Source organism: Pristis pectinata, chromosome 15 (assembly GCF_009764475.1).
Source record: "Pristis pectinata isolate sPriPec2 chromosome 15, sPriPec2.1.pri, whole genome shotgun sequence".
Taxonomy (NCBI): domain Eukaryota; kingdom Metazoa; phylum Chordata; class Chondrichthyes; order Rhinopristiformes; family Pristidae; genus Pristis; species Pristis pectinata.
Window position 1 is genome coordinate 4,221,447 of NC_067419.1, and position 13,263 is coordinate 4,234,709.

Below are 13,263 nucleotides of genomic sequence, written 5' to 3' on the forward strand. Positions count from 1 at the left end.
GACTTCCGGCCTTCCCTGTGACTGCGTGGGTTTCCCCCGGGTCCTCCGGTTTCCTCCCATATCCCAAAGACGTGTTGGTAGGTTAATTGGCAACCGTAAATTGCCCCTAGTGTATAGGGGAGCAGTAGAACCCGAGGAGAGTTGACGGGAACATGGGGAGAATAGATTACAGGGAAAACTGGTAGGGGAATGGGATTGCTCTGAGCTGGCACAGCCTTGATGGAGTGGCCTCTGTGTGGCAAAGCAACATGGACTAAGGCCGGTGAAATGTGTGGAGCTACCAGAAAGCCCACTTTCAACGTCAGGGAGCAGGGAGGAGACCCCCTTCTGGAGTACTCCCTGGCCATACTCTGTGTTTTCCATACTGCCTTGCCATGTTGAAGGAGGCTATTTTGATCTATCAAGTCTGTCAGTTTACAGAACAATCCCAGTCGCCTACTGATTTACCCCAGGTTCCTCCACTCAACCACGCCTTGGGCTGTCTGGAATGCAAACCTGCTGTCCTCTCTGACCTGGATGATATTTGCTCTCTAACCTCTGGCACTTTGCCAGTACCCCATCTGTCACCTGTCAATCCTGCTCCCTCCCAAACCAGGGTGGTACAGTCTATGCAGAGCTGCTCAGATCTAAAGCTCTTTAAGATCGATCTCGGACACTTAACGACGATCCCCTCTGCAAATCAGCAGCCTCTTACTACCTGAATCGCAGCACGGATGCAGGCACATTCAGACCGGCAGAGGCACACGGACAGGATAGGCGGATAAGAGTGATTAGTTGACAGTTCTATGAGGTGTGACTTGCCGCCATTCAAATCCATTGATTTGACTTGGGATGTTAGGACTTTTATTGTCCTCCGCAGAAGCACTGCCCCTTTTTTAAATACAAACATTTATTTGCTAAAAGCACTACAAAAGGACATCCAGTGTCAAAACATGACATCTAATACAGAAAGTAGAAGAAAAACTATGCATCCACAGAACTACAGCAATAATGCTAATGAACAACCGCTAAATGTACCCGCAACACTTCAGATGATAATCACATTTTCACAGTCCATGACACGCGATCCCTTGAGGGGCCCACCGATCACGGAACTCAACCAGGGTGCCACGGATACCGCCTGCTCCCCGGGACCACTGCCCCTCCTGCAGTCATCCCAAGAATCAGTGGGAATGCAGGTTGCTGGAAGCTGCACGCCGGCATTGATGGTACAGTGGCCATTGAAGGAGGGGAGCTGCGAGACTGCTGGTGAACAGGGAATTGGGGCTGTTACTGCATCCACACTTGAGTGAGTTCTCCATGGTCAGGGCAAGTCTGCACTCCTTCCTTCAGCTCCCCTTTCTCCTCTTCCACTTCTGGCTGCTCACCATATGGTAAGGGCTGAGCTCTCCAGCTGAGCAGGCTGCAACACATCGCGGTGAACTCTTGACACGTGCTCTGCCGGGTACCACAGAGTTTCCCCAGAGCAGTCCAGGCAGCCAGAGGGTTGTTTTGCACACTTATGTTCTGCTGTATTTTAACTTTGCATGGCAGATGTCCACGCATGCAAGGGCTGCTGGGCAGCAAGGCTTTCCCGTCGGAGACAAGGTCTTCAGGGGCTTCCTCTTGATGTCTTGTAACCACTCTGTTTGTAATAATGAATCAGATACTGCAGAACAAATGCATCTGACTTTTCTCACTGGAATCTCTAGCAAGGTCAAAGTTTGTTTCCCATCTTTAATTCACCCACAAGGAGGTTGGGGTGAAATTTCTTCAATATCTGAAGTTATTTCCATGTGGAGAGTTCTAGGATATTGACCCAGGCACAGTTAGACTACTGCCCTTGTCTAAGGTGGTAGAGGACTTGGGTGGTGCAGCCAGGAGCCCATGCACAGCACAATCTGATTTGCTACCTGTGCTTACACACCAGCCAGACACTGAGGGAGTAAAGTCCCTCCTGTTTGCGACAGAGCACAAGGCTCCCACATGAAGAAAGTGCTCCCTGTTTTCCCTCTCAATAGTTCAGTTCCAATTGTAAGATTGTGTCCTACCCACTCTATACTCCCGTGCCGGAGTATATATTTCCTGTAAACTGGATCACACGGCACCGTTGTCTTCGTCAGTCCGCAAGGATTGAGCAGTGGGGGAACTGAGATGCAGCCACTTCAAGAATGTGAACCAAGTGATGGTCTCTGGAGGGGGATGCAAGGTAGCTGGAATTGGGTCACGTTTTCCCGCTGCAGGAAAGCTGACGGTCCCTCGCAGAGAACGATGCCCCTGTGGTACTTCATTCAGGCACAGTAGTGTAGTGGTTAGCGTAACACTATTACAGCAGCAGTGACCCGGGTTCAATTCCGGCCGCTGTCTGTAAGGCGTTTGTACGTTCTCCCTGTGTCTGCATGGGTTTCCTCTGGGTACTCCGGTTTCCTCCCACATTCCAAAGACATACTGGTTAGGAAGTTGTGGGCATGATATGTTGGCGTGGCGACACTTGCAGGCTGCCCCCCAGAACACTCTACGCAAAAGATGCATTTCACTGTGTGTTTCGATGTACATGTGACTAATAAATCTTATCCCTTACCACTGTCTGAAGGTCTACTCAGTCACCTCGCCATTCCCCAGATTGCCGCCACCAAACCCCTGTCTACTCGAGAGGCTTCTGCAAGGTCACGCAGGAACTTTGGGTGGAGAGTACCGTCGTGCCCCCGGTTACCACCTCTTGACCAGGGTCCCACTGGGTGACCTGCAACTACTGGGAAGACAGATGTGCCTGGAGATTCCCCCCACCACCACCCCAGAGAGTACATCTCCACAAACTCCATCACCCCCTCCCCCCAGTGTTTGGGAAGCTGCATTCCTGCCGCCAGATCCCCAAGGAGCATTGTATCTGGAGGGTAAGGTTTCCAAAGACGATGGTGAGAGAGATCTGTGCTTTCCTGCAGGAAGAGCTCTGGCAAACACCACCACAATGGACTTCTTCAGCTCTGCCTGATGGAGTGAAGCCCATTGTCATCCTGAACTTCCCAGTGGGATTGTTCCAGGTAGAGGACAAGCTGATTTATGCCTTTATGCCATTTTTCCCCCACTCATTGCAGCATCAGAGAGATCATTGGTCCCAGAAGAATGGGACCATCATTGGGGTGAGTCTGCTGATGGGCCAGGCTTGTGTGCTTCCTTGGGGTGGTGGCGGGGGGGGGGGGGGTGGAATTAAATTAAGGATAGACTACGCACTTGTGGCCGCTCGGGCTCCCCTTCACACCTACGCCTTCCCGGCACACAACTCATGATCAGCCATGAGAAATTCTCCTGCTCGATGGATGGATCTCCATTATCCTTGAGCGTCTCCTGCTGCTCTACACAGAAGGCTGGATCTTTGTGCGGGAGGAGGAGTGCTCTCCCCTTCTGTGGCTTCTGGTTCCAGCTTATGTTGCAGTGACATCTACTGTCCTGGACCCAGCCACCAGATCAGTTTAGAACTGATGAGACGGTCAAATGTCTCCATGCTCCAAGAAGTGTGTGCGCACGAGTTGAGGGCTGAAAGGGTGAGTGGTGCAATGTGCTACTCTCAAACCTCCATATGTGAATTCTGATTCCAAGGGACGGAGAGCAAATCTCCCGTGTCTTGTGAGTTATTTAACTTCTTCCCATGCTGTTCCCTCCAATCAGTTCCTCCTTCCTTGCTTCTGCCCAGATGGCCCTCCTTGTACTTCATAATAAAAACAGACAATGCTAGAAACACTCAGCAGGTGAGTCAGCATCTATGGAGAGAGAAACAGAGCTCATGTTTCAGGTCAACTCTCTTTCCCGCTCCCTGCTCTCTTTTGTTCACCGGCATTTCCTGAACAGATTCAATGATTCTTTTTGGTTTGTCTAACGCCATTACAGCGCCAGCGACCCGGGTTCAATTCCCACTGCCGTCTGTAAGGAGTTTGTATGTTCTCCCCGTGACTGCGTGGGTTTCCTCCAGGTGCTCCGGTTTCCTCCCACATTCCAAAGGCGTATGGGTTAGGAAGTTGTGGGGATGCTATGTTGGCGCCGGAAGCGTGGCGACACTTGCAGGCTGCCCCCAGAACACTCTATCAAAAAGACACATTTCACTGTGTGTTTCGATGTACGTGTGACTGATAAAGATGTCTAGTCATCCTTCGAGCTCTGGACATCAACATGGCCAATATTTGTTGGTCATCCAATTGCTTGGCCATTTCAGGGGGTGCTTTAGGGGCAACCCCATTGGTTGGTCTGGAGTCACATGTAGACCAGACAGAGTAAGGATGGCAGATTCCCACCCCAAAGGTCATTAGTGAACCAGATGGGGTTTTTCACTACTAATCTAAACTCCCAGATCATTAACTGAATTTAACTTGCTCAGCTGCCATGGTGGGATTTGAACCCAGGAATCTGGATTGTTATCCCTGGCCTTCGGGTTGCTATGATGGTAACTAGCATGGTTTACCTGGGAGAGGGGAAGGGTGTGAGAGTTGCATTCCCACCCCTACAGCCCCATCAGCTGCCAACATCAGCGCGCACACTGCAGTGAGGGTCCTTGAAGGGCTGGACTCCTGACGTCAATTAGCACAGCACCGAGGTGGCAAATCATGGGCGGCAAGTCACTGGTAATGGTGAGCGGTGCACTGGAACTGAAAGGCTCAAACCAATTAAACAGTACCAACTCAATACAAATCAGGCCCTGCTTTATAATTGGGGCCCATTTCCGGTGAGAACTGGGGGGGGGGTTGAGATTAATGTGCAGCACAAAATGACTTTTTATTATGTAATTTCCTGCAGTGCGGTTTGTTATTCCTGATGTTAAAGGAATAAAGTGTCAAATATCGGCACAATGTTGAAGCAGAGGTGATAATCAGGTTCCCCCTACACCAAACCCTGGCATGTTTCCCACTTTGATATGAAGGGGTCAGACTTTGAGGCTGAATGTATCGTTGGGGTGTTCAGTGATGTCCTCTCTTAGGCTGTGTGTCTGTCTCTCTTGCAGTCTCTCACACCCTCTCTTCCTCTCTTCCCCTCTCCCTCTGTCCCTCTCTCTTTCCCCCTGTCTGTCTGTCTCTCTCTCTCTGTCCAGGTTGGCTGGATTCTTTCCTTGTTGGATGAACTGCAGCTCCGACCCCAGCCTCCTGTTGCAATCCTGCCGCTGGGGACGGGAAATGACCTGGCCCGTACTCTCAACTGGGGAGGGGTAGGTATCTCACTCGCCAGCCCCACGGACGATGGAACTCAAAAAATAAAACGCAGACGCTGGAAGCCTGAAACAAAACCAGAATAAAATGCCGGAGACACTCAGCGGGTCAGTCAGCATCTGTGGAAAGAGAGTTGCCATTTTGGGTCCGAGACCCTTCTTCAGAACCGGGAAAGAGAGAAAACAAGTTGATTTTCAGTAATGTGGGGGAGGGATGGGTGGGACAAAGTGAATATCTCTGGCCCACTCCTCCTCCCGCCCCACCCACTCCCTACCTTTTGGCAATTTCCCTTCCAACTGCAGGAGATGCAACACCTGCCCTTTCTCCACTTCCCTTCCCACCGGCCAGGGGCCCAGGCAGTTGTTCCAGGTGAAGCAACAACTCGCTTGCACTTCTCCCGGTCTAGTGCACTGCATTCAGTGTGCACAGCGTGGCCTCCTCTACACCGGAGGAGACAAACACGGATTGGATGATAACTTGGTGGAGCTCTGCATTTAGTAGTGTAGCGGTTGGCGTGACGCTTTACGGCGCCAGCGACCCGGGTTCAAATCCGGCTGCTGTCTGTAAGGAAGTTGTATGTTTTCCCCGTGTCTGTGTGGGTTCCCTCCGGGTGCTCGGGTTTCCTCCCACATTCCAAAGATGTACGGGTTAGGAAGTTGTGGGCGTGCTATGTTGGCGCCGGAAGCGTGGCGACACTTGCGGGCTGCCCCCCAGAACACTCTACACAAAAGATGCATCTCACTGTGTGTTTCGATGTACCTGAGATTGATAAAGAAATCTTATCTTACTGACCTTGACCCTGCCACTTCAATTGTCATCCCATCCCCATTCTCACCTATCTGTCGGTGCTCTCCTGCACTGTTACAACGACGCAAAAGACGAGCTTGAGGAACACCACCTCATCTTCCGTCTGTGAACATTGCAGCCTTCCGGACTTGGTATCGAATTCTGCGGCCTTGGAATAACTCGCTCTTGCTCTGTGTAGCAGACCTGGCCATTTCTGCTAGTCATCCAACTGTGATTTGGCTCCGTCCTTCTCTCTTTATTAGTATCGCCTGACCAGCTGAGTTTGTCCCGCAGCCCTGCTAACAACACACAATTCATTCATGCTTCTCACTGCCACATCGGCCCACTTGGTCTCGCCCTATCAGTGATATTCCCTTCATCCTATCCATCTCTCCCTCACCTCCTCCCCTACTGAAAACTTGCTTGTTTTTCCTCTCTCTTTCCCAGTCCTGATGAAGGGTCCCAGAGCCAAAAGGTTAACTCTTGTTCCTCTCTCCGCAGATGCCTCCCGACCCACCAAGTGTTTCTGCCATTTTTCAGATGTTGTTGTGGAAGGAGGGGGCTGGGAGACCGTGCCACCTGTTCAGAAGTCAGCCAGTGAGTGGGGTCCCATGGCCAGGGAACGGTGACATGAGCCGCAAAATTCCTCACAGCCGGTGGTCATTGGTCCTTAGCATCTGGCAGAGGGCTCGATACAGGCAACCACCACGTTACTGGGGGCGGTGGGGTGGGTGGGGGTGTTGCCTCCCTAAAAAAGCGCCCGTAACGCGAAGCCACGTCATCTGCGTGTGTCGTGAAATGCAAGTTGGAAAAAAAAACTTAATTTTGTGTGTATTTATTTGTTCCCCACCCCGTCCCCCACCCCACATAAATTCCCTGAAAATGAGTTTTTATTCCGTATCTCATTTTTTTTGGTAGTGATTTTTTTGAATTACTTAAGAGAGAATTTCAATTACCCGAACTGCTGTAACACAGTATTGGTTTCTTATTGTCACTTGTACTGAGGTACAGTGAAAAGCTTGTCTTACAAACCGATCGTACAGGTCAATTCTTTACAACGTGCAGTTACATTTAGTACAGAGTGCATTGATGCAGTACAGGTAAAAACAATAACAGTACAGAGTAAAGTGTCACAGCTACAGAGAAAGTGCAGTGCAATAAGGTGCAAGGTCACAACAAGGTAGATCGTGAGGTCAGAGTCCATCTCATTGTATAAGGGAACCGTTCAATAGTCTTATCACCGTGGGGTAGAAGCTGTCCTTAAGTCTGGTGGTACAGAGGCCGCCTGTAATTACTTAGCAATGGGAGGAAAAATCGAAGAGGAAAATGTTAGAGTTCAAGGGGCGGTGGTGGGGGGGAGGTGGTGAGACCAGTCAGATAGCATTTGTAAAGAACTGATGCAGGCGACTCCAACCGGATGCCCATGCATGTTCTGTCGTGCTGAGATGCCCCTTGCCACCTCGGTTAGAGCAAAACAGAAAATCATCTCCACGGCCATGCAGCTTGCTCCCAACCTGGAGGAATGCAGGAGGAATGAGCTCTAATTTTGAAGTACAGTAAAACCCTGATAGTTTGGGACTTTGGTGATGCTGGACCAGCAGATTTTCTGGGCTGTTGGATGTTACTCCCATTAATACTTAAACACACAGTTACTTCAGTTTTTTTTTACGTATAACAACATATAACATATAACAACAAATACAGTATAACAACTTTTCTGGCGAACTAAGTGAGTTTAAAGGGAGCCATGAAGCACACAAGCCCTAGCTCCAGACATAAACCCCATCCACATTCCTGGCTTGATGTTCCGGACCCCCACTCCAGCTCCGGCTCAAACTCTGGACCCCCAGCTCTGTCCACGCACCCCTATGTGCATTCCAGACGTCTAGCACACATTCTGGACTAACGAGTGAGCCAGATGCCAGATCATCTGGATTTCCGAGCAATTGGATGCCGGATTATTGGAGTTTTACTGTAAATTGTATAAGTGATTAAGATGTTTAAATGTATTTGGAAATGTGTGATAAAGAATATATTGGAATCCCAAACTGAACAGTTAGTAAACAAGATCACTGAGCCATTGCAGACCAGACTGTGCCCAAGTTTGACTTCTGCTCCATTGTACTGGATTTTGTGATAGGTAGGGTTCCCATCTTTATCCAGTAACTCATGAAAAGTACCAGTGTGTGGGCATCTTCTCAGTAAAGGATTAGGTTTGACTGTGCAGACTACCACAGTCAAATAGTTTGCTCACATGCTCTGCTTACTGCAACCTGTTACTGTACCCGGAACAGTGCAGGCAGTTTGACAATAATGCCCTCTTGTCTCAACGTGTCAATGCCCCTTTAGCCAGCTGAGGGGGCGGGGGGTTATCATCATTGCAAGACAGCGAGAGAGCCAAGGAGCGGAGACGGGAACAGTTGACTGGATCCCAGTTCCACCACTGTGAGCATTCTCGCCAGGTTTAATGTGGAAGCAGATCAGCACTGGATAAGATTTAGAACCAAGGGATCGTGATATTCTCCATGCTGACAGCACAGAGGGGACAGGTACCTGGAACATCATTCCCGGCTGACAGTGTTAAGCAGGCTGTATACTTCATTGGAGTTAACCACAAGCCTAACTCTGAAATTATGTAATAATGTTTAATTGCTGTTACAGAGTTGTCCAGAAATAGGAGCGCTCTCCATTTTGGTGTGCTAAATGGGGGTCAACACCTAAACAGGTGGTCCAGCTAATTAATCAGGCGACTGGGGAAAATCCACTTCTCACCTCTGTGGCAGCTGAGTGCAGGAATCGGCAGAGCAGTCAGTTCCTCAAAGGACCTTTCTCTCTCTCTCTCTCTCTATGTGGCAGCCGCAGAGACGTTTCAGGAGCAGCTCCCGTTGGGGGTGGGGGGGGGGGTGGGCTGGTGAAAGGAGGGTGCAGGAGCCTTCGGTCCCACCCTAGTCCTGTGGTTATCTGCACAGACTGATGCCCTGGTTGGGATTGCTGCTTGTAGCCGCACTGAATGTTGAATGTACAGTCAGGATCAGACTCAACTTGACCCCTGGAGTCTGATCTGCCATTCAATAAAACCATGGACAATCTGATTGTAACCATGACTCCACATTCCCCATCTCAGCCCATGAGTATTTGAGGCATTTGCCCGGGCTGAAATCCGGCCCCAGCTCCCGCCACTGCTCTCCGTGCAGGGTAAGGATGAGGTGTCTGGTGGTTGCTGAGTTTCTGGCTTCTGCCAGGCTGCCACAGCTTGCTGCCTGAATTTGCTCAGGTCAGTTTGAAAGGAGAGCCAGAGGGCAGCGGATGATGCACGGCACACGGGTTTGTAAGGGACACAGGCTGCACCCTAGAGCAGGATCCCCACCGACCGTACACCGCACTGCCTGATCTTCCCTACGCCCGACCCGAAAGTGATTCTGCTTTCTCGATGTCCAGCTGGCGCCTGACCACGGGGCAGCAGGGCGGCCCAGCAGGCAGAGCCGCTGCCTCACAGCTCCAACGGCCCCGGGTTCGATCCCGACCTCCGGTGGAGCTGTGGAGTTTGTGCGTCCTCCCCGTCGCTGTGTGGGTTCCTCCCGCATACCAAAGACGTGTGTGGGTTGGTAGGCTCGTTGACCATTAGTGTGTAGGTGAGTGGTAGAATCTGGGGGACAACAGAATGTGGGGAGGAGGATATAGCAGTAGTGTAGGATTAGTGTAAATGGATGCTTGACTGATCGGAGCAGACTTGGTGGGCCATTGGCTGTGTTTCTGTGCTGTATGACTCTGTGATTCTTGTGTAGGCAGGTTCATGCTCAGTAGCAAGGCTTTCAACCTATAGAACCTCACCACGCCAGGGACAGTAGAGCCACCCTGACCGACTACAGGGTAACTACGGACTCTCAACTGGCATCTACTGATGACGTGCTGGTAACTACCACAGCAAACGTAAGTAATGTCCCACACAACATTACAGCGCTGGCTGTTGGCCAGCTGAGATGATGTTTCTGTTGTCCTGGCCGCTTCAATGGAGCCCTGACTCTGTGTGAGCGGGACTGAAGGTTTGCAAGGGTCTGTAGCACCCTACACCTGTCTTTCCCTCATGAGAACCAAGATCTTGCCACTATTATACAATATAAAGTTACTAAGTTGTAAGCAGAATGGAGTCACCATTTGCACCAACTTAGAAACATAAGAACAGGTGTGGGCTGTTCAGGCTGTTTTGACGTTCCATTCAGTCATTGACCGATCTATATCTCAACTCCATTTCACACCTGTTGTCCCAACTCCTTGGTAGCAATGCTAGCCAAAACCTGTCGAGCTCAGGTTTGAATGTATCTTCAGCCCTTCAGCACCCAGATGGTGCTGAGCTACAGTGCACAGTGTGAATCTGTTGACGCGAGGAGTGTTCTGGCCTTGCCTTAGGAGAACTGGCCTTTGAGATTAGATTTGTTAATAATGTTCCTGATATGAAGCACTGCCAGAATATGCAGTTTCCTTTCACAGCAATATTCGACACATCCTGATGGTGCTAGCTCTTTGAGAGAGCTTCGAATCAGATCCACAGCTTGCCCTGCACCGTTTTCCTCCTTGTACTTCATAAATTCGATTGAGCAAATTATTATTGAATACATTGCAATGGTTAAAAAGTGGGATCATGCATGAGAATTTAAATTTGACCAACTTGACAAATTTGAAGCCTGTCAACAAACACAAGCACGTTCCCGTGTGTTGGTGCTGGGTGGATGGACTGGTTTTATTCTGTTTTACTACGGCCATTAGCATGAAACAGCTTGCTTGGCTATTTCGGAGGTCATACTGCTGTGGGTTTGGAGTCCAATACAGGCCAGAGCAGGTAGGAAGGGCAGACTTCCTCTCTGGAGTGATGTCAAAGGAAACCATGCCTCTCTGCTGGTCTCACCCTCTCACAAGGCCATTCTGCCAAGTTGGGGTTATTTGACTGAAGTTCTCAAGAAATTAAGAGGAAGTGATAGGGTGGGTAGAAATGCTATTCTTTGACCGGGAGTCCAGGACTTGGGAGGCAGTGGCACAGCTAGACGGGCTGCCACCTCACACCTCCACTAAACCAGGTTCAATCCTGACCTCCACTGCTGTCTGTGTGGAGTTGGCGCGATCTCCCCGTGACCGCGTGGGTTCCTCTCGGTTCCCTCCCACGTCCCAAAAAGATCTCGGTTGGAAGGTTAATTGGCCGCTGTAAATTGTCCCCAGTGTGTAGGTGAGTGGTAGAATCTGGGGGGAGTTGACGGGAATGTTGGGGGGCTGGTTCTACTGAAGGTTTAGTGTAGACAGGTGATTGATGGTAGGCACAGACTTGGTGGGCCGAAGGGCCTGTTTCCATGCTGGATGACTCAATGACATAGGCTTGGAATTAGAGAAGCCTTTCAAAGAGATGTTAACAAGCGACTCTAAATGCAGAGAGTGACAGAAATTTGAAATTATATTCCACAAATAGTGATTGATTGGCAATTTCAAATCTGATAGTGATACAGAATTATTGAACAAAGGCATAGGTCAAAGTACATGGTGTTAAATCTGCAAAGATCTCACTGAATGGGTGAAAAAAGCACCAGGAGCCTATTCCTGTTCTAATGTAACTACTGCCCTTTCACCGGCATTCCAGATAATATTTTCCCCTATTTTCCAGCCAGTTCTTTCAGAGATTATTTTACAGACTTTTATACTGGAGGAATTAATCCTACTCTCAATGGATTAAAAGCTTCTTTCTTTATCTAAACCTGATATTGTTGAAGCAAAGTCTGTTTTAAAAGAGTTATGAGATAATTACTTTGGAAGAGAGCTATCAGCTGACATGAAGACTTAAAATAGCTTCAGAAGGACTGAAGGTGATAAGTGGCTCACATAGCAAACAGTGAAACAGACTTGAAAAGATGAGTGTCCAGTTACTGTGCTGTAGTTTCTATTATTCTGTGTAACTGCCCAACATATTATGGTAGTTTAAAGTCCAAAGATGTAGGGGTTAGTAGGTTAACGTGGGTGTAATTGGGTGGCGCGGGCTCGTTGGGCCGGAAGGGCCTGTTACCGTGCTGTTTAAATAAAGTTTAAAATAGGAGAGACGATGGAGGAATATGGGATGGAGTGTTCAGAAAACTGTACTAGAGGAGGGTAGACACCTACAAAGGATAGTGGGACTGTTCTGCTTGTATCTGTTTTGTTACTTTTGAGCAATTCCATGTAATCCCTTGAGAAACAAAGGACTGCAGATGCTGGAATCTAGATGAAAAACACAATGATGCTGGAGGAACTTCAGCAGGCCAGACAGCATTCGTGGAGAAATGCAGGTGGTCAACGTTTCGGGTCAGGACCCTTCTAGCTGTGGGGTGGGTGGGGGGGGAGATCTTCCGAGGTGATGATGTGGGAGATAATGTCCTGGTGGTCCTCAGTGGGGTCATGGTTCAGGGGTAGGTAGGAGGAAGTGTCCGAGAGTTGGCGTCTGGCCTCTGCAAGGTAGAGGTCAGTACGCCAGACTACCACGGCACCACCTCTGTCGGCTGGTTTGATGATAGTGTCAGGGTTGGTGCAGAGGGAGTGGAGAGCAGAGCAGAGCGTTCAGAAGGGGTGAGGTTGAAGTGGGTGAGGGGGGCAGAAAAGTCAAGACAGTTGATCTCGCACCGACAGTCGGCTATGAATAGGTCCAGGGACGGTAGCAGGCCCAGTGGGGGGGGTCCAAGTGGAAGAGGACTGGAGGTGGAAGAACAGGTCATTAGAAGAGGGGAGAGGACTCCTTACTGAAGAATGAGGGGCGGAGGCGTCGGAAAAAGAGCTCGGCATCGTGCTGGGCTCGGAATTTGTTGAGTTGGGGGCGTAGAGGTACAAAGGTGAGGCCTTTGCTGAGAACGGACCCGAAACGTGGACTGTGTGTTTTTCTCCACGAGTGCTGCCTGGCCTGCTGAGTTCCTCCAGCATCGTTGTGTTTTTCATCCATGTAGTCCCTTACTTGTCTCTAGTTTCTGGATAGATGGCACAGTGGTGCAGCAAGTAGAACCACTCCCTCACAGTGTCGAGAGACCCGGTTCAATCCTGACCTCGGCTGCTGTCTGTGTGGCGTTTGCATGTTCTCCCTGTGACCGTGTGGGTTTCCTCTGGTGCTCCGGCTTCCTCCCACGTCCCAAAGGTGTGCGGGTTGGTAGGTTAATTGGCCACTGTAAATTGCCCCTAGTGTGAGAGTGAGCGGTAGAATGTGGGGGAGGAGAGCGGGGGAAGATGTGGGGAAACTAAAATAGGAACTAATGTAGGATTAGTGTAAATGGGTGGTTGATAATCGACACAGAGTCAAAGGGCCTGT

General features: G+C 49.9%; 1 protein-coding gene across 9 annotated transcripts in view; it reads left to right on the forward strand.

The window, feature by feature from the left end:
- The window catches only part of dgki (diacylglycerol kinase, iota), a 167,391-nt gene that overhangs the window by 91,532 nt on the left and 62,596 nt on the right, over positions 1 to 13,263 (forward strand). For 8 of the 9 annotated variants that reach the window (XM_052030154.1, XM_052030146.1, XM_052030148.1 and 5 more), the window contains one exon: positions 5,057 to 5,170. The exons of the other annotated variant lie outside the window; for it this stretch is intronic. In XM_052030154.1, the coding sequence (XP_051886114.1) occupies positions 5,057 to 5,170 (114 nt within the window). The remainder of the gene's footprint in view (positions 1 to 5,056; positions 5,171 to 13,263) is intronic. 9 annotated transcript variants of the gene reach the window in all.